At 31.9% G+C, this 26,267-nt stretch overlaps 2 protein-coding genes and 1 long non-coding RNA gene across 9 annotated transcripts; 2 read left to right on the plus strand and 1 right to left on the minus strand.

Moving 5' to 3' along the window:
* Nucleotides 1-7,252, plus strand: LOC111415671 (zinc finger protein 222-like). 7 transcript variants are annotated; one of them, XM_023047429.2, is made up of 8 exons: nucleotides 1-381; nucleotides 2,467-2,640; nucleotides 2,695-2,838; nucleotides 2,899-3,018; nucleotides 3,067-3,255; nucleotides 3,305-3,403; nucleotides 6,523-6,692; nucleotides 6,749-7,252. In XM_023047429.2, exons 2-8 carry the CDS (start codon nucleotides 2,469-2,471, stop codon nucleotides 6,950-6,952), a joined length of 1,098 nt encoding a protein of 365 aa, XP_022903197.2. In that variant the 5' UTR covers nucleotides 1-381; nucleotides 2,467-2,468; the 3' UTR covers nucleotides 6,953-7,252. The 7 variants fall into 7 exon arrangements, 1 of the variants encoding a protein (XP_022903197.2); XR_011639976.1 differs by lacking the exons at nucleotides 2,467-2,640; nucleotides 2,695-2,838; nucleotides 2,899-3,018; ... (2 more) ...; nucleotides 6,523-6,692; nucleotides 6,749-7,252 and adding exons at nucleotides 437-1,297; nucleotides 1,373-1,700; nucleotides 1,800-1,965; XR_011639972.1 differs by lacking the exons at nucleotides 2,467-2,640; nucleotides 2,695-2,838; nucleotides 2,899-3,018; ... (2 more) ...; nucleotides 6,523-6,692; nucleotides 6,749-7,252 and adding exons at nucleotides 437-1,700; nucleotides 1,800-1,965.
* Nucleotides 7,253-7,760: 508 nt separating this feature from the next.
* Nucleotides 7,761-8,689, minus strand: LOC139429312 (uncharacterized). The gene is made up of 3 exons (XR_011639983.1): nucleotides 8,112-8,689; nucleotides 7,907-8,064; nucleotides 7,761-7,849 (listed from the first exon to the last, which is right to left on the minus strand). It is a non-coding gene; the product is annotated as an uncharacterized lncRNA (long non-coding RNA).
* Nucleotides 8,690-9,578: 889 nt separating this feature from the next.
* LOC111415672 (uncharacterized) lies at nucleotides 9,579-23,686 on the plus strand. The gene is made up of 8 exons (XM_071194979.1): nucleotides 9,579-9,589; nucleotides 9,975-10,148; nucleotides 10,201-10,344; nucleotides 10,405-10,524; nucleotides 19,192-19,383; nucleotides 19,427-19,525; nucleotides 19,718-19,902; nucleotides 19,973-23,686. The coding sequence occupies exons 2-8, from the start codon at nucleotides 9,977-9,979 to the stop codon at nucleotides 20,105-20,107; spliced, it is 1,047 nt and encodes a 348-aa protein (XP_071051080.1). The 5' UTR covers nucleotides 9,579-9,589; nucleotides 9,975-9,976; the 3' UTR covers nucleotides 20,108-23,686.
* The last annotated feature ends 2,581 nt before the right edge of the window (nucleotides 23,687-26,267 follow it).

Consider the following 26,267-nt stretch of genomic DNA (forward strand, 5'->3'; position numbering starts at 1 on the left):
GCGAGAGTGTGTGATATTGTAGAAACATTGTTTATAACAACACATTTAAGTCAAATCAAAAACTGTTGAGGAAATTTCGGCAGTGGAAAAATCCACCAGAGAGCAAAGTTCAAAGCCCTTGTAGCTAGAAGAACGTCGAAAACGATTGACTCTGTGGATTGACTGGTAATTGACTGCAGATTGACTGCGTCAAATTTCGACAAAATTGTCAAAATGCGCCAGAGTACGTAATGTATAAGTAGTATTTATACAAGTAGTATTTTACGTGATGGAACGGATGATATTTATACACGGAGTGATTTTGAGAGAAGCCAGATACCGGATAGTTGGCGGATATCCGTTCCACCCCTAATAAATACCATATATGGTATTTAAAAAAAGGTATTTAAATTTATTTTATTATTTAAAGAGCTTTTATAAAAGCTCTTTTATATAGCACAACCATTGAATCAAAACCAGAAAAACAATGACAGAAATGCATACATTCTCAAAAATGTAAGGAGACCAGTTTTCAATTTGTGGTTTAAGGCATTTTTTAAGAAAATGGGTGAATTTTTTTTATTACAAGGCTGGATTTTTCAAATAAATTAATTAAATGGGTTTCGTTTGAAATCGTAAATTGTGCTTAAAGCGCCATCTTCCGGATTGTTTTGCCTACTAACCGTTCTTACAACTTTCTTCAACACCGTTTACGACTTTGTTTTCGTGCATGGATGAACATGCTCAGAAAAAAATCATGAACTGGTCAAATTTGCACCGTTGGAACCACCGATATAACTTATATCTGTGGAACAAAGCTTATAATAATAATGCCGGTAATACAGTTTACTAAATACGTTTTTGTAAATATTTTTCAATATAAACGAACAGTTCACCTAAAATACAATTTAATTTTGTGAAATATTAATTAAAATTGAAAATAATAAGACTAAATTGTGTAAAAGATTTTTTTAGTTTATAATTTTATTAAAAATGAATCATTTTATTATGTTTACTTGTGATTGTGCCTAACTTCATTATGCATAAACCTTAACCTAACCTCAATAAATTGTTTATTAAACGTTCCGATTCGGTTTAAATTTAACCCCTTGACATACAATAACGTCTGGGAGATGTCATACATTTCATGTGTTATTTATTAGTTATTATGGACATATTTAGATATGTTAAGAATCAGTTTATGATAACCTTATATTATATCTTGAGTGTTGCTGTTTTGTAACCTGTTGCTATTATTATGCTGCAATTTGTAAATAAATATCGGTATGTTTACATTTAAGGTGTTTTAGGAGAAATGGTAAATACATTACTAGAAAGAGTAGAAAGTATCATATAAAAATGTAGCTTAACAAAGTTGTATGTATGTCTGTAGTTTCATGTGGAAGTAAATTACTACAAAGCACTTAGGCCCCAGTGAGCCCTCTGTACATGCCCACAATTTACAGTTTATGTCCGAAATTTGGGGCCATGGTATACCAAAAATGGATTCCTTAAAGCATGCAAGGTTGGGACAGTCACAAACAATATAACTTACCATCTTGTCTTCTATTTCACACCCTCTACAAAGAAATGTGTTTGCCAGCTTCATGTAGAACATGTGCTTACATAACCTGCAGTGTCCGGTCAGGACGTGGGGAAGTCAATTTTGTCTCAATTTTTGAGAAAATTCTTGGTCTACCCTTTAGGTCACTATTAGACATGTTGGTATCTTGAATTTTATAATCTGTTGTTATTATTATGCTACAATTTATGAATAAATATCAGTATGTTTACATTTATAATATATTCATGTGTTTTAGGAGAAATGGTAAATACTTTACTAGAAAATGAAATCATATAAAAATGTATCTGATGTGTTTTGACTTTCTCTGATTTCTTATGGTGCCCACAGCTTAACAAAGTTATTATGTACAAAATTTTTTACACTTCTAGAAGCTTGTTATAATAAAATTTGCATTTTCAACACTCTGCATACTTATTCCTTTCATCCTCATTTTTCTTGTATTTAATAAAAGAATTTAAATCTAAATAAATGTTTTTTAATGACCATAAATGTCTTAGTTCTAAATAATTTTATATAACAAACAATACAAATAAAGTTATGAGTTAATGTTATCACTTAATTATTAATGTTTAAATAAAAATAAAATCATTTGAACTTATTGATAATATTTTTATTATAATCTTTACCGGTTTTGACTCATATTAAAGAGCCATCCTCAGAAGATTACGTGGATTGGAGAAATATTTGATAAAATTTGCATATGTTAAGATGTAAAATTATTTTTTTTGTATAATAGATTATAAATATCACCAGAAAATACGAAATAAAACGTATAACACAATAAAATTGACATTAACACATGTCTGACCAGTACTTGTATAGTTTTCGCTTTATTATTTATTTATCCCCCTTATTTATTTAATTTTATATATTAACACGCTCCCTTTGGTGCTATATTACAGATATGAATCAAACGCTTTTAATTAACAACAGACCTCTATCAGAATGCAATGATTTCTGGAATCAAGATTTAAAATGCGATACCACCACAAACAGCATTGTAGATGCAAAGCTGGAAATCGATTTGGGTGAACCAACAATTTTTACCCCTCAAATACTATATTCTATTCATTTAGGTAATAAACATACCAATTATGAGTTTTTGTAACAAATATATAATCATTTTTCAGAAACAGATCCTCTGTTAAATAACCCTTCTTCACCCAAAAATAGCTCAGATTCAAGTGTTGACCATTCTACGAAGGAGATTGATGAAAAAAACGTAGAAGTCAACGAATTGATAATAAATACATCGGAAAATACGGAAACATTAGGTAATAATCTGTTTTGGAAACAATTTAAATGTAAACCTAAAATATCTCTTTATATCTTAGGTAATGACAAAAATTTGGATAAAGAACAAACTCAAAATCATGTCTGCACTGTGTGTGGGAACCAATACAATCAATTGCAGGAATTGAGGCAACATCAACAGAACGAAAGCCATGTCACAAGTAAGCATGCTTTAAAAGATACTATTTTTATTAATTACTATCTTTCAGATGTGCAGTTTCAAACGTGTTTCCTTGCGTTGTCAAAAATGGATCATATTTCCTGTTTCGAAAAGATTGATGAAGTAGAACTGAAACAAAACACTGCCGGTGAAAATGTAGCGAAAATGAACATTGTTGTACAGAAAGAACCAGTCGTTGTGTCGAAACCAAAACGTTCTCTACAAACAAGAAGAAATGGTAAGAGGAATTCTTTTCGTCAACTTATTTTGAATTCATGATTCTTTAGATAATGAAGAATATAGTCATACCTGTGAGATGTGTGGTGGCGGATTCAGTAACGACACTGCATTATGGAAGCATCGAATCAAAGAAAACCATTTGACTCGTAAGTACTTTTTAATACTTAGTATTAAATATACCTTGTAATGTGTCTCATAAGATGAGGCAAGAAGAAAATCAGTAAAATGTATTCACTATTCTAGTGTTAACTGTTGCCTACATTAGTTGGTACACTAATATTGTGTGTTTACTTCTCTTATCATTTTCAACTCATATTCCAAGAAATTAATTTTATAGCGAATTTTGAAAGTTATTGATGAAAATTGCAACATCGAAAATTTTGTCAAAACTTCAAATATTGTTTTCTCAAAAACTAAAAGTTATTTTTCAAAACGTGTTAGTTCGTGGGAAAGAGGACATTTTTATTAACATTTTGGGAAATATTCATTCTCATATTCCAGTAAATCGATTTTATACGAATTATTAAAATTTAATCGGCGAAAATTGCAACATTCGAAAAAATTGTCGATCAATGTGTGTTGCGCATCGCAACACTTTCGACGTTTGTCGTGGCAAATAATCCCAACTCCAAGCCTGATTTAATCTTCTGCACAAACAACATAAGACCGCTCATCACGTCTGTTAATGTCATTTCTGATCTGTGCTCTGACCATCTGGGTCTTGTGATCGGCATTAATACAACTACTCGAGTACCTAAAGTAGCTCCTACTCTGATCAAAAACTATAAACCTTGTAATATGGAAAGAGTGAACGCAGGAATAAAGGAATATGTGAGATCTAACCCTGTTATTACACCCGAGTCTACCGCAACCTTTAATAAACGCTTGCTTAATTTGGTGGATGAAGCGAGCCTTTCCAACATCAAGAAACATTACAATTTTCCAAAAAATACATTGAGGCCTGTGACAAAATCAACAGAAGCAAGGGTAAAAACTACTGGCAAGAAGTCCGCAAACTTTCGAAGTACCAAAACTGACCCTACGGATGGCTGCTCATACTCTAGCCCGGAAAAAATCGTAAACATCCACGCTGAATACCTTGAGAGGGTGTTTTCCTTCAGCAATGAGGCCCTGTTCTGCCCTCACAATAAAAACACAGTAGACAATTGGTACCAATTCGTCCGAAACGCCTCAAGATGTTCTCATGCAGGAAGAAGAATACTTCACACTACTTAACAGAGGAACCAATACAGCCCCTGGATATGATAACATCTCAAGGGAAATCTTAAGGAAGCTGGATCTTGATATCCACGCCTACATAAGAAAAATTTACAACTATTGCCTTACCACCCAGCATTTCCCACAAGACTGGAAGACCTCTATTATCATATGCATCCCCAAGAAAGATTATTCTCTATCCGACCCTGCGAACTACCGTCCTATTTCATTGCTACCCGTAATGGGGAAGCTGTTCGAAGTACACTTGAAGAACAAGCTGCTCGATGTTGTTTCAAGGAGGATTCTGTCATACCAATTTGGATTCCAACAAGGTAGATCTACATCTCATCCCTTGGCAGTGCTTGTCTCAAACTTCCAAGTCGCACGTTACCAAAAGCAACAATCCGCCGCAGTGTTCCTGGATGTTCGGAAGGCATTCGACTCCGTATTGCACAGAGGTCTACTGTACAAGCTAGCTATGTTGAAAATCCCATCTTATCTCCTTAACCTGCTAAAAAATTTTTTTCAGACCGCTCCTCATTGATTAAAGTGAAAAACTACTATTCTCACAGTTTCACCGCTCAACAAGGTCTCCCTCAAGGCTCTCCCATCTCGTCAGCACTGTGCAACGTCTACTGCCATGACATCTACAACGACAACCTAGACGTCTTCGACCTGAAGTCTTACGCCCTACGTTATGCCGATGATACTACGCTCGTCGCACATGACGTAGACATTCCATTATCTATCCTAAGGCTGCAGACACTTATTCGTATCCTAATAAATCTTTCCAAAACCCAATTCTTCATCCCTTTCCTCCCTATTCGCGTTGCTCCTCCCACAATAATGATTCAATCTTCTCCTATCACAGCTTCACCAATTTGCAACTACCTCGGCATCACCTTGGATAGAACCCTTAAATTCTCTGCCCACGCCATCAAACTAAAAATGAAAGTCAAAAACCGCTTCCGCTCACTCTCATATAGAGGCCGAGGAATATCAAAAAAATATAAAATATCAAAAAATCAAAAAATATAAATATATCAAAAAATCAAAAAAATATTCAATATGCCGACCTATTATCAAATATGCCTCATTAATCATGACTGAAGCGCCGAGAGGATCACAGTACCATCTGGAAGTAGCAGAGAGAGCAGCCCTGAGAATTATCACTCGCATTAGACACCCTCACAACCCACTTTTCAACCCTTCCAATGAACTCCTATACGACCTTACAAAGATTCCTCCTATAAACTCCTGTCTACAATTCTTAGCCCTTAAAGCAATTATGAACTTCCCCATAAACGCACCAAAAAATTTCATCATCACTCCCCTCTGCCTTACCCACTGTCCCATAACACGGCTCACACTACTTAAAAAAATAAGGCCCAACTGAGAAGACCTACATCCAAACCGAGGTCAAAGTCACGGGCAGGAAGACTCAGGTCTACAGCCCTTTTGGACTCACTTTTATATTTGTTTTATATATTTTTTTTTTCTCCTATTTGTAATAGTTATTTTCTCATATAAGTCCAAATAAATATTATTTTCTTCTTCTTGTCGATCATTTCAAAAATGTATTTCTCAAGAACTAAAAATGATTTTTCATAACGGCTTTTTACATTAAAAAGAGGTTACTTTAATTAATAATTGAAAGTGATAACAGCGACAGCTCTGTTAGTAATGAATGTGATGATGAATTACAAGCGAAGAGAAGAAAACTAGACGAAACTGAAACAAGAGATTTTATATATCGTATTGAGATTGTTACAATGAGGTTGCTAATGACAAATCTGATATAAATAAAGTTGTATTCAATGAAAAAGTCCTATTGGGGTTGAACTTGATTATTATCTGCACCGTTTAACACCTAAAAGAGATACTAATTCCTGTGAATGATGGAGTACTAAGTAATAGGTTTTAATATCCGGCCAAAGCCGGATATTTGGTAACTATCCGGTATCCGTTCCATCACTAGTTCATATCATATTTCCGTGATATTTATTCTGGTCTTTCTTTTCCTCTTAAAATTTTGAATTATTTTTAGCGTCTAGCAAGGAAATTCATTATCAGAAAATGGTATCATGGATAAAGGAATACAACAGCTATTTATCCGTTGTCAATTACAGCCAAATTTATTGTAAATTATGTGACAAATCACTTGAATGTTCAAGCAAATATGTGATTGCCCAGCATGTCAGGAGAAGTCACAATCAGGTTCAGTATAATTCAGTACATGTTAGTATAGTAAAAATTATATTTATTAATTTTAGGCGGATACAAAAGGTAAAAAAGGAAAAGTAAAGAAAAGATCCTATAGACATAAAAAACGTAAATTAAATTGCGACAAATGTAACCGTAAGTTTAAACACTTGTCCAGTTTAAACTCGCACGAAATAATGGGATGCGAAAAACAACGACGGTTTTTTGCGACATTGAAGGCTGCAACTTCAGTTCGTACCAAAAATCAGCTTTAGAGATAATAATATAATTTGAATGTCTTGTGACAATTCAGAGTAATGCATGTTAAATATAAATTATCTATTTTTATAGTTCAATGTTAACTGATGATTATAATATTAGTATATTTTATATACTATTTTTCGTATGCTATTACAAATTTGTTGTCATTAATTCTTTCATTGATTTCGTATTAATATAAATTAATAATAGAAACTATTTTATTTTGTAAGTAAATGTGCATGTTATCTATACATTTACTACCCTTATTTTATCTACCTTCACTTCCTCCCTCACAATAGTGTTTCCCTTATCAGACCCAGAACCCACCTCCAGTACCGATTCTGTACGTCCTCTAGAATATCCTTCCTCTTCCATCACCCAACTTACGCCCCGTACATCGTTGCACTCCTCATCAAACATAATCTTTCTCTTTCTGATGTCCCTTCCAAATACTCTCTCATCCCATCCCCAGACTTGCCCCATCACCTTATTTGCCCTTTTAGCCATCTTCCTCCCTGAACCTGAACCTCAGATATGTAAATTCTCTCACCTCCTCAATCCCCCTCCGAATGGAAGAGCATTTGGAGCAGACCAGGATCCATAATGGATTTTCAAGCTGATGATGATGTTTATGTTAGTTTCTGTATTGAATTATCTTTAGGTGGTATTAGCTTGATTAACTTCCTTTAATTATACCCATTTAAATTTCAATCTGCATCGTTTAATGCTAAAAGCTTATTTGGTTGATCAATGATTATGATTGTTTTTTGCATTTCATTACGGACAGCTTGGTTGAATATAACTTGTCCAGATTCGTCGCTAAATAGGTGCTATTTTCTTTAAGTCTATCTTTCAATATCCACGTCTTGAAAGGCACTAGTGTTAGTTGTAGTTTTAATTGTTATTTAACCCTAAATTCTTGTACATTTTAATTGATCTAAAAAATTTTTTTTTTTTAATCCACTTACCTTGCTTATAATTTCACCCATTTAGAATTAAATACAACTTTTAAATCCAATTAATTATGTGTTTTTCATTAAAAAAACTTAAATTCAATGTCAATTTTGACAAGCAACTGCAATATTTGGATTTTAATCACCATGGTAACCGAGTCAAGTTGGGTAACCTTAAAATCTAACCTAATTAAAAAAATTTTTGATTTAATCCACTTACCTTGATTATAATACACTAGATAAACCAATTTTGAGTTAAATACAGCCTTTTAAACCAATTAAATAAGACTTTTTCCTTAAAAAAAACTTAAATTTAATTTCAATTTTGACAAGCACTTGCAATATTTGGATCTTAATTACCATGGTAACCGAGTCAAGTTGGTTAACCTAACAATAATAAAATTATAATCCTTAATATTTCGCTTTATATTTTAATATTTTTTTAAATTTTATTTAATCTTTTTTTAATGTTTTTATATATTGCTTCTTAAGTACACTGTATAAATAAAAATATAGAAATGTCAATTTTTCCAATGACGTCCAGCAAGGCATTTGCGCGGGAATACGTCCATAAAACAGCGTTCATATGGAGTTAGGTTTGACTACTAATTGTGCTTACAACTTTCAGTCTGTTTCAACACCGTTGACGATTTTGTATTTGTGCATGGACTGGTCAACTTTGCACGGTTGGAATCACAGTTATAACATATATCTAAGCTAAAATAAAAATGCCGGTAATACAGTTTACTAAATACAATTTTATAAACGAACAGTTCACATAAAACACAATTTAGCCTTGTGAAATATTAATTAAAATTGAAAATAATAAGACTAAATTACATAAAAAAGTTTTTAGTTTATAAAAAAAGAATCATTTTATCATGTTTACTTTTGATTGTACCTAACTTCATTGTTCATAAATCTTAACCTAACCTCAATAATTGTTTATTATTGTTCGGATTTAATTCCTTGATATACAATATAATTATGAACATATTTAGTATTTTATTTGTATGTCAAGGGGTTAAGAATCGGTTTTTGATAATCTTATTGGTGCCTTGAGTGTTGCAGTTTTGTAACTCGTTATTATTATGCTACAATTTGTGAATGAATATCGATATGTTTACATTTAAGGTGTTTTAGGAGAAATGGTAAATACTTTACTAACAGATGAAATCATATAACAATGTACATATCTCATATGTTTTGACTTTTTCTGATTTCTTGTTGCTATATGGTTAATATGGTGCCCATACCTTAACAAAGTTGTATGTATGTATGTAGTTTCATGTGAGGATGAATTCCTACATAGCAGTTCCTTTATACATCTCCACAATTTAGAGTTCATTCAGGGGTTAGAAAACCAGCCCAAGGTTTTAATGAACATTAATATAGAACAGAACAATATGACTTACTGTCTCATCTTTCATTTCACACCCTTTACAAAGCTTCATGTAGAACACATGCTTACATGACCTGCAGTGTCTAGTCAGGAAGTGGGTGAGGAGCCTTAAGTCACTTTTTGACTTTCCCAGGAACTAAGTAGAAAGAAAAAATTTCTGGTCTACTTAAAAAGTTCCTGATTTACCTCTTGTAGGTCACTGTTAGACTTGGTGGTATCTTGAGTGGTGCAGTTTTGTGTACCTTTTAATATTGGTATCTTTACATTTATAATACATGTGTGTTTTAGGAGAAATGGTAAATACTTTACTAGAAAACGAAATCATATAAAAATGTATCTGATATGTTTTGACTTTTTCTGATTTCTTATGGTGCCCACAGCTTAACAAAGTTATTATGTACACTTAAAGAAGCTTGTTATAATAAAATTTACATTTTTGACACTGTGCATACTTATTTCTTTCATCCTCATTTTTTCTTGTGTTTAATAAAAGAATTTAAATGTAAATAAATGCTTTTTAATGACCATTAATCTTTGTTCTAAATAATTTTTTAAAACAAACAATACAAATAAAGATTGTACTTGTATAGTTTTCGTTTTATTATTTATTTATACCTTATTTAACCCCCTTATTTATTTAATTTTATGTATTAAGACACTTTCTTTGGTGCTATTTTACAGATATGAATCAAATGCTTTTAATTAACAACAGACCTCTATCGGTATGCAATGATTTCTGGAATCAAGATTTAAATTGCGATACCTCCTCAAACAGCGTTGTAGATGCAAAGCTGGAAATTGATGAGGGTGAACCAACAATTTTTACCCCTCAAATACTATATTCTATTCATTTAGGTAATAAACGTACCAATTATGAGTTTTTGTAACCAATATAATCATTTTTCAGAAACGGATCCTAAGTTAAATAACTCTTCATCATCCAAAAATAGCTTGGATTCAAGTGTTGACCATTCTATGAAGGAGATTGATGAAGAAAACGTAGAAGTCAACAAATTGATAATAAATACATCGGAAAATACGGAAACATTAGGTAATAATCTGTTTTGGAAACAATTTAAATGTAAACCTAAAATATCTCTTTATATCATAGGTAATGACAAAAATTTGGATAAAGAACAAACTCAAAATCATGTCTGCACTGTGTGTGGGAACCAATACAACCAATTGCAGGAATTGAGGCAACATCAACACAACGAAAACCATGTCGCAAGTAAGCATTCTTTACTGTTACTGAGCATTTTCCTTCCTTAAAAGTCTGCGCCCATGCGGATGCCGACCCTGAAGTAATGAATATAACCCGTCCATCAGGTAGGGTTCGCAGCTCACTAAAAAGAGGAGTCCTAGCCTGGTACACCGATGCTTCAAAGACAGTAAGATCTGGAGTAGTCATGGGCATCAGTGGACCAAATAGCCACATCAAATTGCCCCTCAGCTCGGACTTAACAATTTTCCAAGCAGAAGTTCTTGCTATAAACTTCTGCACCGCTTTGAACCTACAGAAGGGACAAAAAGGTGCATCCATAAACATTTTCACAGACAGTCGGGCCGCCTTAAAGACAATTCAGGCCTACACGTGTGGCTCTGCACTGATCAGAGAGTGCACCAACAACCTGAGAGAACTCGCTAGGGGCAATGATGTTACCCTATGGTGGGTTCCAGGTCACAGCAACATTGAGGGCAATGAGAAGGCCGACAAGCTGGCCAAAGAGGCAGCAAACACGCCCTTCATTATACCCCAACCTGGATGTGGACTACAAAAAAGCCACCTAAAACAAATAATCAACAACTGGGAGGCTTCAAAGATAGCCTTACGCTGGAAAGAACTTCCAGGTCACAGACAAGCGAAGAGTATGATAACTCCGTCGCAAAACAAAACCAAAGAGGTTTTATGCCTCAGGAAAGGGGATCTAAGAACGCTCTCAGGCTACCTGACCGGCCATGTGCCCCTAAAATACCACCTCTTCCACATTGGACAAGCTGAGGATCAAACTTGTCGACTATGCAACGACGAGTCAGAAACTGCTGAACATATACTGTGCAATTGCGTCGCCAGAGGCCGTCTAAGGCACAACGTCTTCGGTAAAACTCCCCTGTTACCTACCGACATAAAGGTTCAAGACCTCAGGACAATACTAAGGTTCATTAAGGACCTACATTTGCCCTAAACCTTTGGAGGGCTAAAGTTACAATAGATCTTATAGGTCGCGGTAACGAGAGGGGCCGCCCTCCTCAGCCCGGCAGCAATAATAATAATAATAGGGTTCGCAGCATAGTTGGGAATATCTTTACACCCAACAGAGTAAGGTGGGCTAATTTTAAGTCCCTAAAATCGCTTGTGGGGGACGTAATTCTGCCTATTTTTCTGCAAAAAGGCATAGAAAACCTGCTCCCAGTAATAATATCCGTATATATAGCAAGCTACAGCTTTAGCTAAGTATATACCTACACTACCCAGTAAACAAGAAACCTCTGTGAAACATTTCAATTTTAACGTACAGTGAATTAAATGAAACATCTTAGAACTACGTTTCATATACGTGACAGATACGATTTTTACGAAACGTATTTAAAGATATGTATTAAATACATTTCAGTAGAAATATTTATGAAATATCATTAAAATATGTAGCAGAAACATTTCATTTGAAACATTTCGCTACAAATGTGTCTGAAACATGTCTGGAATATCTTCAGATGGGTCAGAAGTAAAGTGAACCAAGTCCACTTAAGTTCGTTTCGAGAAAACGGACCGTTTGATTTCGATCCATTTACTAATTTTTTGTAATAGGCAACGAAATTTTTAAAGTTGATATTTTTTATAAATAAGTATCTACACTATTGTTACTTAGGTGTTATTTAAAAGAAACTTCATTATTTTAGCTATACAACCGGTTAAAAGAAAGAAATGTGGACTTAGTTTACTTTTACTCTGATTTTTTTTTACCGCAATTCGATCAAGTCCAACTATTAATACGGTGTGAAAAAGTAATAACAATTTCTTTTATAGAAACATTTTTCTTAAGGAAAATGTAAGAAAAGTAGTACAGTTTATAAGAGTTAACCTCACAAGAGAAATTAAAATACTAGAAAAAACAACAATTTTATTCATAACGTATGTGTTTCTCTGGAATTTCTCTCGATCCTAGTATTCGTTTGAACAGGTAATGACTTATAAAAGTTGTGGTAGAAATCATATCTTTTTTCTTAATATCAGTTATACGGCGCCTAGCGTTGTAGAGCGGTTTTTGATCTATTGATGCCAACGAAGAAAGATTTCTACCATTTTTGTTGTTTCTTTTTATGTTAATTTCTTTGAATGGAAGTAAGTTATCAGCTGTGTCCTTATAAAATATTGAAAATGGGTGTCCTCTTTTGAACTGAAATCGTTGAATCTTCAACCAATTTACAGGTTCTTTGTTGGTATTTATTTTTCTATTAGTAATGTGCTCTAATAAATCTTTGGTTGACAAAAAATCATTGAATTTAAGCTCAGTGACCTTATTTGGCGTTTTCTTTCTTGAGCTTTTAATTATTTTAATCCAGTCATCTGGGCCATAAAGCATTCATAAAGCGTCATTTGGCAGATAGGAATGCCCAGATATCATGAATATCACATTAATTGTCTTGGCTGCAGTAGACGCTTCATTGCACAGCTTCAGTAATTGCACTGATAAATTAATATTTCGATTTCAGTACAATTTTTAGCGTTATTTTTTAAATGCTTGTAGATATTTCTTGCGAACCCCTGCCTCCCTCTGTTTCATTCCATACAAACATTTCAGGTGGTCCGGAATTAATTGGATGAACACCGCAATTATACATGTACAAATTTCGTTTATAATAAGCGACGGACATGGTTAGTTTTGGAAATGCTAGAGCCTTCTGCAAGTCAAATGTACAAGCATAATAATTTTCTGAAACTTGTGAAGCCTCATTCTTCAACTCATTTCTAATTTTTTCTGCTTGAGACAAATGCATTTTTCTTTCAGTCTCTATTTTTGTTATAATAGATAGATCCTTTTCTGAAGCCAAAGCAATATTCCATTGGTCACATTTCTTGCATGTGTCTTTGTAGGGTATTTTAAAATGCAAATTATACTTTGTAATGAAAACATTATAGTAATATTTTTCCTTGCATGGAATTTTTCCTTCTAATTGACATTTTCTTTATTGACAATTCGGAATTTAAATATTTCCTATTAGGATTGTGATGACGTGTGTAGTGGCTGGTAAATGCAGGGAATGACTCAATATGTGATCGGATTTCAGTTTGATCAATTTTGTTACTTGACGGATGCCTCCCACGTGAATCCAATACAGCATGTACCTCATGTTTTGTTAAGCACCTGTACACCCTACCCCAACTGAGGTTTATGGTATTCAAAAAATATTTCTTACAAACTAAAGTGCTTTTATCTTTTAGATCGAGATAATATTCAAAAGTACGTGACCGAAAGCCTCTACTTCCATCCCAAATACGAGATCTTTGTGGTACTTTGATCTTTATAGCGCCTCGTAGAAATGTATTTTGCTTTGAATAATCTTTAAGCTTCCAAAATGAAGTGAAAAACATTTCGCGCTGCTCTTCTGTCACTTTATCTTTACATTTCGCTAGACACTTGCAATCATAATTCTGTTTAAATTGTTTTGCCGGTATGGATTTACCTTTACGCGTAGTGTAGGCTTGACCACTATTTCTGAGTAACTTATTAACATTTTGTTTCCAAGAATCTTCATCTCTTTCTCGCTTACGACCTATTTGCTTATATCTTTTCTTTCTACTGGTACTAGTGCAAATAGAAGGTACATCATCAACAGCACTATTACATTCTTCTATATCTAACTGACGAAATAACAGTTGATACTGTTTCTTTATTATTATTACAAAAATCTAAAATAGTATCTATAGTAGTTTTATTATGTTGGAAACGTGTGTATTACACAGTAAAATTTCGTTATAACACTCCCGTTCATAAGTTTTCACGGTTTTAAACGATCTTATTCTGTGATCCCGGACCTAAATGATGATTTTCCACACAAAACTAATTCGTTATAACTCATAACGCTCCGAATTCCCGGTTATAATGCTTCGATGGAGATAATTGGAGATATTTGTTACCGTCTCTTTTTGAAAATAAACATATCTGTTGTGGTTTTCGGATTTTACAAAAGTAAACTTTTTGTTTAAACGGATAGAAATTTAAAAGTAAGTTTTAGCATCTTTATGATTTCTCAGTTATAGCGTTTTCCCGGTTATGGCGCTCTTTTTCTTATGTCCCTAGAAGAGTGTTATAACGAAATTTTACTGTTTATGTACATACCATGGTCAGAAAGACTTAAGTCTTCGAATTCTTTATTAGAACCTGTGTTCAAATCCATCACTAAATTAACCACACAAGAAATTCACATGAATATTGCAATGACAGATTATAAAAAGAGCTGTCAGCGACAGTTGGGAGTTCTGACTTAGCCCACTTTATCACAGAATCTTAAGCTACTTGGACTTGGTTCATGTTTTCAATGAAAAATGGTGCAAATCATTCAGTATTAAAGTGAACTAGCGTACATTATTGGTAACCTGATGAACTAAGTATTGAATAAGTCAGCACATAAAATTATAACTATTCAAACGGACCTAAGTATGCTCTTAACTAAATTTTAGAAAAAAATAGACTTGGTTCACTTTCCTTCTGACCCACTCAATTAATGTTTGTAAACAGATCTAACCTAAGGTAACATTCCTTCACGGTTTAATTGACAGTTCAAAAGAAAACTTCACGCTATAATTAATGTTTGTAAACAAAACTAACCTTACGTAACATTCCTTCACGGTTTAATTGGCATTTCAAAAGAAAACTTCACGCTATGATTGGCATTACTAATTACTAAAGAAAACTTCACGCTATAATTAATGTTTGTAAACAGAACTAACCTTACCTAACATTCCTTCACGGTTTAATTGGCATTTCAAAAGAAAACTTCACGCTATAATTAATGTTTGTAAACAAAACTAACCTTACTTAACATTCCTTCACGGTTTAATTGGCATTTCAAAAGAAAACTTCACGCTATAATTGCCATTACAAATTGCCAAAGAAAACTTCAAGGTATAATTAATGTTTGTAAACAAAACTAACCTTACCGAACATTCCTTCACGCTATAATTGACATTACAAAAGAAAACTTCACGCTATGATTGGCATTACTAATTACTAAAGAAAACTTCACGCTATAATTAATGTTTGTAAACAAAACTAACCTTACGTAACATTCCTTCACGGTTTAATTGGCATTTCAAAAGAAAACTTCACGCTATAATTAATGTTTGTAAACAAAACTAACCTTACTTAACATTCCTTCACGGTGTAATTGGCATTTCAAAAGAAAACTTCACGCTATAATTGGCATTACTAATTACTAAAGAAAACTTCACGCTATAATTAATGTTTGTAAACAGAACTAACCTTAAGTAACATTCCTTCACGGTTTAATTGGCATTTCAAAAGAAAACTTCACGCTATGATTGGCATTACTAATTACTAAAGAAAACTTCACGCTATAATTAATGTTTGTAAACAAAACTAACCTTACGTAACATTCCTTCACGGTTTAATTGGCATTTCAAAAGAAAACTTCACGCTATAATTAATGTTTGTAAACAAAACTAACCTTACTTAACATTCCTTCACGGTGTAATTGGCATTTCAAAAGAAAACTTCACGCTATAATTGGCATTACTAATTACTAAAGAAAACTTCACGCTATAATTAATGTTTGTAAACAGAACTAACCTTAAGTAACATTCCTTCACGGTTTAATTGGCATTTCAAAAGAAAACTTCACGCTATGATTGGCATTACTAATTACTAAAGAAAACTTCACGCTATAATTAATGTTTGTAAACAGAACTAACCTTACGTAACATTCCTTAATATCCGTATATATAGCAAGCTACAGCTTTAGCTATATACCTACACTATGGAGGAAAGTAAAGGTGGTCTTCATATCTAAAGGTGGTAGGCGTTCAAACGCCGATCACAAGGCATACAGACTAAATAGCCTAATTTCATTTTTCCTCAAAGGGATGGAAAAGTGCTTGTCACTAATCCACTCCATCCGAGTCAACATGCTTACCAGAAAGCAAAATCAACAATTACTGCTCTCCATGCTTTGACAAGCAGTTTAGATGAGACAATTGCAACCAAAGAGATAGCCGTATGTGCTTTCATAGACATAGAGGGTGCTTTTGATAACACCTCCTACGAATCCATAGATAATGCTCTAAACGTAAAAGATCCTTCGACAATCAAATGGTGTATATCCACGTTGAAAAGTCGGCACACAGCCAGTCTGGGAGGCGAGTCGTTGACTATTAAGGCGCTAAGAGGATGTCACCTCGCCTATGGTGCCTGGTAGTTGATGACTTGATGAACACCTTAACAAAAAATGAATTCATGTACAGGGTCTGTCACGACGAGCTGTGTCTATATGTATAAAATAATATTTTCAACCAAATATTTTCAGGATTTGCACAGAAAGGACCCATAGCTTACATAACCTTGAAAAGTAAAAAAAAAATTATACAGGTTGGTTAGAAATTTGCGCCGAATTTCCCTATCTCGAAAAGTCGAAAACTTCATTTTTTTAAATGACAACCCCAATTTTTTCCTTCACCAGTTTCATTGTACGTTGAAAAATAGGGGAACTTTGTCATCGCAACCCTATATCTAAAATGTATGGTTCTCGTAGAAACTTGAAAAAAATGAAATTTTTTTGATTATTAGTAATTTAAAGTTACTAGTTGGTTTTGATTTGAGGGAAGTGAGACCAAACAAAAGTTATTGTACGCTAGAATGTAAGGAGGCTTTGTGATTAACATCAAAACGAAGGAGTTTGCTATTTTCGAAGATACAGCCCATGAATGAGGACTCCAAAAATAATCTCAGAGCTCGATCTCCGCACATTTTGTAACTTTTGTAATAGAATAAGAAATATAACAGCAAAAGAGCTCATGAACCCGGCATGAGTGGCACTCCGAATATCTTCCGAAGAAAGAAATCGAAATGCATCACGAATTGCATCCGAACGTTGTTGTTATATACAGGTGTCCCACCTAAGTTGCATCGGTTCATAGCCGAATTATGATTGAGTTTTTCAAAAAATGTTTCAAATAAAAGTTGAATCGAATCATATTGTACATATTTTAAAATTAGTTTCAGTAATGGCGGACTTCCGCTTCTGCCGGAAATGGATATCAAGTTTGTTATTTTAAATGGAACATCCTGTATATTATTGCATTTTTGGATTCCTCGTGAAATTTCAATGATACTTTGTTAAGGATACCTTAGGTCTAACTGGTATCGTTTTTGAATTATATAACGATTTTCGATAAAAATGACATTTGCAGCGTCTTATAAATTTGGCAATATTGCCGAAATTGTGATAGCTAGAAAGATTTGGTTTTCTGTTTTGGATTAACAATAAAAGAGCACACGTTTGCTAATAGAAAATTATGCATTTATATTACGGAGTTCTTAAGTAGGGATCTGTAATTTTCGAACTTTTTAATCATGGATAACTTAATTTTTTTTAATGGAACAATATACCAGTTTTTGCGTAACTGGATGTAAAATTTAATTTCCTTTCAGTTTTATACAGGTATCATGGTGTCTATCTTCAACGGTTTTGGAGATATTCCCGATTTTTCAGTTTTTAACGATTAATTAAATTATATTAAAAGGGATCTCGAAAATTCAATAAAATTGGTACATTGCATTTAAAATAACGAAGTTGGGGTCCATTTCCGGTATAACCGGAAGTTGGAGAAAACTGAAAATATTTTAGCTAAAACGAGCACCTCGGATAAACGCTACATGCAAATTTTGAGAAATATAATGCCAGTAGTTTGCCATATACATATAGACTCAGCTCGTCGTGACAGACCCTGTATATTGATGATCTGGTAACCACAAGCCGAGGTAAATATGACACAATCATAACTTAACTAATGGAGAAAGCCCTACTACTTACCAACACTTGATGCAGAAGCAATGGGCTCAGCATCAATCAATTCAGTTGGATCTGAAGTAGGCATGGGCATCAGTGGACCAAATAGCCACATTAAATTGCCCCTCAGCTCGGACATAACCATTTTTCAAGCAGAAGTTTTTGCTATAAACTGCTGCACCGCTTTAAACCTACAAAAGGGACAGAAAGGTGCATCCATAAACATTTTCACAGACAGTCGGGCCGCCCTAAAGCCATATCAGGCCTACACGTGCGACTCCCCACTGATCGGAGAGTGTACCAACAACCTGAGAGAACCGCTAGGGGCAATGATGTTCCTTTATGGTGGATTCCAAGCCACAGAAACATTGAGGGCAACACGTCTTTCATTGAATCCCAACCCGGTTGTGGACTACAAAAGGTAGCTTTACGATGGAAAGAATATCCAGGTCACAGTTAAGCGTAGTGTATGATTACTCCGTTGCAAAACAAAGCCAAAGAGGTTTTATGCCTCAGCAAAGGGGCTCTAAGGACGCTCTCAGGTTTCCTGATCGGCCATGCGCCCCTAAAATATCAACTCTTCCACATTGGACAAGCTGAGGATCAAACTGGGTCGACTTTGCAGCGACGACTCAGAAACGGCTAAACATATACTATGTAATTGCGTCGCCAGAGAGCGTCTAAGACACAAAATTTTCGGTAAAGCTCTTTTGATACTTACCAACATAAAGGAACAAGACCTTGGAGCAATTCTAAGGTTCATTAAGGACCTACATTTGCTCTAAACGTTTGGACGGCCAGCCCGACAGCAATAATAATAATAAAAAGCATTGTTTAAAAGGTTCTATTTTTATTAATTACTACCTTTCAGATGTGCAGTTTCAAACGTGTTTCATTTCGTTGTCAAAAATGGATCATATTTCCTGTTTCGGAAAGAAGATTGATGAAGTAAAACTGAAACAAAGCACTGCCGGTGAAAAAGTAGCGCAAATGAGCCTTATTGTACGAGAAGAACCAGTCGATGTGCCAAAACCAACATGTTCTCTACAAACAAGTAGAAATGGTAAGAGGAATTCTTTCTTTATTTTGATTTCATGATTTTTTAGATAATGAAGAATATAGTCATATCTGTGAGATGTGTGGTGACGGATTCAATAAGTACATTGCATTATGGAAGCATCAAATCAAAGAAAACCATATGACTAGTAAGTACTTTTTAATACTTAATATTAAATATACCTTCTAATGTGTCTCTTAGGATGACGCAAGAAGAAAATCAGTAAAATGTCTTCACTATTCTAGTGTTACCTCATATCACATGATATTTAACTCCCAGTTTACTTTTAGTGATCGTTTTTTGTCTTTCACCTCCTCTTAAAATTTTGAATTATTTTTAGCGTCTAGCAAAGAAATTCATTACCAGAAAATGGTTTCATGGATAAAGGGATACAACAGCTATTTATCCGTTGTCAGTTACAGCCAAATTTATTGCAAATTATGTGACACATCACTCCAATGTTCAAGCAAAAATGGAATTGCCCAGCATATCAGGAGAAAGCACCATCAGGTTCAGTATAATTCAGTACATGTTAATAGCTCAGTATATTTTCTCTTAAGAACAGGTTATGAAAAATTATATTTATTAATTTTAGGCGAATACAGAAGGCAAAAAACGAAAAGTAAGGAAAAGACTTTCAAAAAATCGACGAAAACGTAAATTTCATTGCGACAAATGTAACCGTAAGTTTAAATACATATCCAGTTTAGACTCGCACAAATGCGGATAACACGACGGTTTGTTTGCGACGCTGAAGGCTGCAAGTTCAGTACGTGCCAAAAATTAACTTTGAAGATCCACATGTTTACTCATAATAAGGCAACAATTTGAATGTTGTGAGACAATTTTTGTGTAAATAATTTTAATAGTTCAATATTAACCAATGATGCTAGATGATGATAATATTAGTATGTTTTATATTTTATGTTCGTATGTTATTACAAATTTGCTTTCATTAACTCATTTAGTCAATATTTCTATTTCTTTTTAACTGAGGTTTGAGTCTTGATGAAATTTGATGATTTAGTATTAATTTAAATTAATAATATAAACTGTTTTATTTTGTAAGTAAATGTGCAAGTTATCTATACATTTACTATATAATAATGTAATATAAGCTCTAAAACGTTATTAATGTGTTGTATATCAGTAAAGATAAATTTTAACTAACAATAGGATTAGTCTATGGACCTTACATAAACCAGTAATATACTCAACCACTGGAAAATTGTTATTAATAATGAGATTTAATAAATAAATAAATTCAATGCATAAAATACTAAATAAATTTACTTGAAATTGCTTGTTATTTTATAACAATATCTCAATTAGTTTTTGAGATACATAAAGATTAGTTAGCCTAACATTGATGTTCAATATTATGTGAAGTTGCAATCAAAAAATCATAACTCCAAAATTTAAAGATTCGAAGAAATGATCTTCAATGCATTAAATACTAAATAAATTTACTTTAAATTGCTTTTTATTTTATAACGATATCTCAATTAGTTTTTGAGATACATAAAGATTAGTTAGCCTAACATTTATGTTTAAGATTATGTAAGGATGTCATCAAAAAATCATAACTCCGAAATTTCAAGATTCGAAGAAATGATCGTCAATACATTAAATACTGAATAAATTTACTTTAAATTGTTTTCTATTTCATAATAATATCTCAATTAGTTTTTGAGATACATAAAGATTAGTTAGCCTAACATTGATGTTCAATATTATGTAAAGTTGCAATCAAAAAATCATAACTCCGAAATTTGAAGATTCGAAGAAATGATCGTCAATGTGTTAATTATTAAATAAATTTACTTTAAATTGCTTTTTATTTTATACCGATATCTCAATTAGTTTTTGAGATACATAAAGATTAGTTAGCCTAATGTTTAAGGTTATGTAAGGATGTAATCAAAAAATCATAACTCCTAAATTTGAAGATTAGAAGAAATGATCTTCAATGCATTAAATACTAAATAAATTTAGTTTAATTTGCTTTTTATTTCATAACGATATCTCAATTAGTTTTTGAGATACATAAAGATTAGTTAGCCTAACATTTATGTTTAAGATTATGTAAGGATGTCATCAAAAAATCATAACTCCGAAATTTCAAGATTCGAAGAAATGATCGTCAATACATTAAATACTGAATAAATTTACTTTAAATTGTTTTCTATTTCATAATAATATCTCAATTAGTTTTTGAGATACATAAAGATTAGTTAGTTTATCATTTATGTTTAAGGTTAAGTAAGGTTGCAATTAAAAAATCATAACTCCAAAATTTGAAGATTCGAAGAAATGATCTTCAATGCATTAAATACTAACTAAATTTACTTTAAATTGCTTTTTATTTTATAACGATATCTCAATTCGTTTTTGAGATACATAAAGATTAGTTAGCCTAACATTGATGTTCAATATTAAGTGAAGTTGCAATCAAAAAATCATAACTCCGAAATTTGAAGATTCGAAAAATGATCTTCAATGCATTAAATACTTAATAAATTTACTTTAAATTGCTTTTTATTTCATAACGATATCTCAATTAGTTTTTGAGATACATAAAGATTAGTTAGCCTAACATTGATGTTCAATATTATGTAAAGTTGCAATCAAAAAATCATAACTCCGAAATTTGAAGATTCGAAGAAATGATCTTCAATGCATTAAATACTAAATAAATTTACTTTAATTTGCTTTTTATTTCATACCGATATCTCAATTAATTTTTGAGATACATAAAGATTAGTCAGCTTAACATTTATGTTAAATATTATGTAAAGTTGCAATCAAAAAATCATAACTTTAAAATTTGAAGATTCCAAGAAATGATCTTCAATACGTTAAATACTGAATAAATGTACTTTAAATTGTTTTATATTTCATAATGATATCGCAATCAGTTTTTGAGATACATAAAGATTAGTTAGCCTAACATTGATGTTCAATATTATGTAAAGTTGCAATCAAAAAATCATAACTCCGAAATTTGAAGATTCGAAGAAATGATCGTCAATGTGTTAATTATTAAATAAATTTACTTTAAATTGCTTTTTATTTTATACCGATATCTCAATTAGTTTTTGAGATACATAAAGATTAGTTAGCCTAATGTTTAAGGTTATGTAAGGATGTAATCAAAAAATCATAACTCCTAAATTTGAAGATTAGAAGAAATGATCTTCAATGCATTAAATACTAAATAAATTTAGTTTAATTTGCTTTTTATTTCATAACGATATCTCAATTAGTTTTTGAGATACATAAAGATTAGTTAGCCTAACATTTATGTTTAAGATTATGTAAGGATGTCATCAAAAAATCATAACTCCGAAATTTCAAGATTCGAAGAAATGATCGTCAATACATTAAATACTGAATAAATTTACTTTAAATTGTTTTCTATTTCATAATAATATCTCAATTAGTTTTTGAGATACATAAAGATTAGTTAGTTTATCATTTATGTTTAAGGTTAAGTAAGGTTGCAATTAAAAAATCATAACTCCAAAATTTGAAGATTCGAAGAAATGATCTTCAATGCATTAAATACTAACTAAATTTACTTTAAATTGCTTTTTATTTTATAACGATATCTCAATTCGTTTTTGAGATACATAAAGATTAGTTAGCCTAACATTGATGTTCAATATTAAGTGAAGTTGCAATCAAAAAATCATAACTCCGAAATTTGAAGATTCGAAAAATGATCTTCAATGCATTAAATACTTAATAAATTTACTTTAAATTGCTTTTTATTTCATAACGATATCTCAATTAGTTTTTGAGATACATAAAGATTAGTTAGCCTAACATTGATGTTCAATATTATGTAAAGTTGCAATCAAAAAATCATAACTCCGAAATTTGAAGATTCGAAGAAATGATCTTCAATGCATTAAATACTAAATAAATTTACTTTAATTTGCTTTTTATTTCATACCGATATCTCAATTAATTTTTGAGATACATAAAGATTAGTCAGCTTAACATTTATGTTAAATATTATGTAAAGTTGCAATCAAAAAATCATAACTTTAAAATTTGAAGATTCCAAGAAATGATCTTCAATACGTTAAATACTGAATAAATGTACTTTAAATTGTTTTATATTTCATAATGATATCGCAATCAGTTTTTGAGATACATAAAGATTAGTTAGCCTAACATTGATGTTCAATATTATGTAAAGTTGCAATCAAAAAATCATAACTCCGAAATTTGAAGATTCGAAGAAATGATCGTCAATGTGTTAATTATTAAATAAATTTACTTTAAATTGCTTTTTATTTTATACCGATATCTCAATTAGTTTTTGAGATACATAAAGATTAGTTAGCCTAATGTTTAAGGTTATGTAAGGATGTAATCAAAAAATCATAACTCCTAAATTTGAAGATTAGAAGAAATGATCTTCAATGCATTAAATACTAAATAAATTTAGTTTAATTTGCTTTTTATTTCATAACGATATCTCAATTCGTTTTTGAGATACATAAAGATTAGTTAGCCTAACATTTATGTTTAAGGTTATGTAAGGATGTAATCAAAAAATCATAACTCCGAAATTTCAAGATTCGAAGAAATGATCTTCAATGCATTAAATATTAAATAAATTTACTTTAATTTGCTTTTTATTTCATAACGATATCTCAATTAGTTTTTGAGATACATAAAGATTAGTTAGCCTAACATTTATGTTCAATATTATGTAAAGTTGCAATAAAAAAATTATAACTTTAAAATTTGAAGATTCCAAGAAATGATCTTCAATACGTTAAATAATGAATAAATGTACTTTAAATGGTTTTTTATTTCATAATGATATCTCAATCAGTTTTTCAGTTACATAAAGATTAGTTAACCTAACATTGATGTTCAATATTATGTAAAGTTGCAATCAAAAAATCATAACTCCGAAATTTAAAGATTCGAAGAAATGATTTTCAATGCATTAAATACTAAATAAATTTACTTTAAATTGCTTTTTATTTCATAACAATATCTCAATTAGTTTTTGAGATACATAAAGATTAGTTAGCCTAAGATTTATGTTCAATATTATGTAAAGTTGCAATCAAAAAATCATAACTTTAAAATTTGAAGATTCCAAGAAATGATCTTCAATACGTTAAATACTAAATAAATTTACTTTAAATTGCTTTTTATTTCATAACGATATCTCAATTAGTTTTTGAGATACATAAAGATTAGTTAGCCTAACATTTATGTTTAAGGTTATGTAAGGATGTAATCAAAAAATCACAACTACGAAATTTGAAGATTCGAAGAAATGATTTTCAATACATTAAATACTGAATAAATTTACTTTAAATTGTTTTCTATTTCATAATAATACCTCAATTAGTTTTTGAGATACATAAAGATTAGTTAGCCTATATAACATTGATGTTCAATATTATGTGAAGTTGCAATCAAAAAATCATAACTCCGAAATTTGAAGATTCGAAGAAATGATCTTCAATACGTTAAATACTAAATAAATTTACTTTAAATTGCTTTTTATTTCATAACGATATCTTAATTCGTTTTTGAGATACATAAAGATTAGTTAGCCTAACATCGATGTTCAATATTATGTAAAGTTGCAATCAAAAAATCATAACTCCAACATTTGAAGATTCGAAGAAATGATCTTCAATGTATTAAATATTAAATAAATTTACTTTAAATTGCTTTTTATTTCATACCGATATCTGCATTAGTTTTTGAGATACATAAAGATTAGTTAGCCTAACATTTATGTTTAATGTTATGTAAGGTGGCAAACAAAAAATCTGAAGAAACATTCAGGTTTAACCATACGTCCCTTAAGAAGGCTAAACCGGAATGTTTATAGGTCTAGTATCAATTTTACTTTTAGTTCAATAAAAATACACAGCAATCTAACCCTGAATGACAATTAAAACTAGAACTAACACTAGATCTAGAACTAGAAACATTCAGGTTTAGCCATACGACTCTTAGGACGGCTAAACCAGAGTGTTTCTAGTTCTAGTATCAGTTCTACTTTTAGTTCAAATTAGTAATACAAGCCAGATTGAACTCGAATTACCCCGATATTCAATGACAGATATTCAAACTCAATATACTCTTGCGGAAAGACGCCAACGAAGAATAAAAAATGTCAAACATCGAGCAATGACGATGCATCAATCGCGGTAAAGGCGAGTTATAATAGCAATTAGTAAGAGAAGCGGCCAACCGGAAAAGACATTGATCTCGAGTGGGATAGCTAGGAATTAAGAGAGGCATGTGCAAGGGATATAGTGCATCTCTGCTCGTAGGAGCAATAAGGCAACGCGAATTTGTGAGCCAGATAACGCACAAATCTGACCTGCAAGGCCTCAATGCGGTCAATGTACACAACATACGCAGGATTCCATACAACTGAACCAAAATTAAGAATACTGTTCACATAAGCCATGTACAAAGATTCTATGCACTGTAGGTTGGTAAATGAATTTGATATTCTAATAATGAAACCTAAGTTCTTATTCGTCTTACTGATAAGTTCATGTACATGATATAAAAATAACAGTTTGGCACGAGCACTACGCCAACATTCTTTACCTTAGACAACTTAAGGATCCGGGTCCAAGCTCATAGTTATGATTTACAGTGTATCTTTTTCTGGTGATTTGATTGCATTTACCATAGTTTAGAAAGAGATAATTATTAGTACAGTAGGTTTGCAAACGATTAAGATCCATTTGAAGTTTTTGGCAATCAGAAGAAGATTCAATCTTGGAAAATATTTTGCAATCATCGGCATATAGCAAAAAATTATTATGGTGAAAGCACTCATAAATATCGTTTATATAAGCCACAAACAGAACCGGACCCAAGTGACT

The sequence above is a fragment of the Onthophagus taurus genome, chromosome 1, assembly GCF_036711975.1.
Source record: "Onthophagus taurus isolate NC chromosome 1, IU_Otau_3.0, whole genome shotgun sequence".
Classification (NCBI taxonomy): domain Eukaryota; kingdom Metazoa; phylum Arthropoda; class Insecta; order Coleoptera; family Scarabaeidae; genus Onthophagus; species Onthophagus taurus.

What these genes read in the sequence shown, in the direction of transcription:
- LOC111415671 (XM_023047429.2), top strand. Translation starts at nt 2,469, where the DNA reads ATGAATCAAACGCTTTTAATTAACAACAGACCTCTATCAGAATGCAAT. An exon ending in GAACGAAAGCCATGTCACAA is followed by an intron (nt 3,019 to 3,066) that starts GTAAGCATGCTT and finishes ACTATCTTTCAG; the next exon opens with ATGTGCAGTTTCAAACGTGT. An exon ending in TCAGGAGAAGTCACAATCAG is followed by an intron (nt 6,693 to 6,748) that starts GTTCAGTATAAT and finishes TATTAATTTTAG; the next exon opens with GCGGATACAAAAGGTAAAAA.
- LOC111415672 (XM_071194979.1), top strand. Translation starts at nt 9,977, where the DNA reads ATGAATCAAATGCTTTTAATTAACAACAGACCTCTATCGGTATGCAAT. An exon ending in CAACGAAAACCATGTCGCAA is followed by an intron (nt 10,525 to 19,191) that starts GTAAGCATTCTT and finishes ACTACCTTTCAG; the next exon opens with ATGTGCAGTTTCAAACGTGT. An exon ending in CAAAGAAAACCATATGACTA is followed by an intron (nt 19,526 to 19,717) that starts GTAAGTACTTTT and finishes AATTATTTTTAG; the next exon opens with CGTCTAGCAAAGAAATTCAT.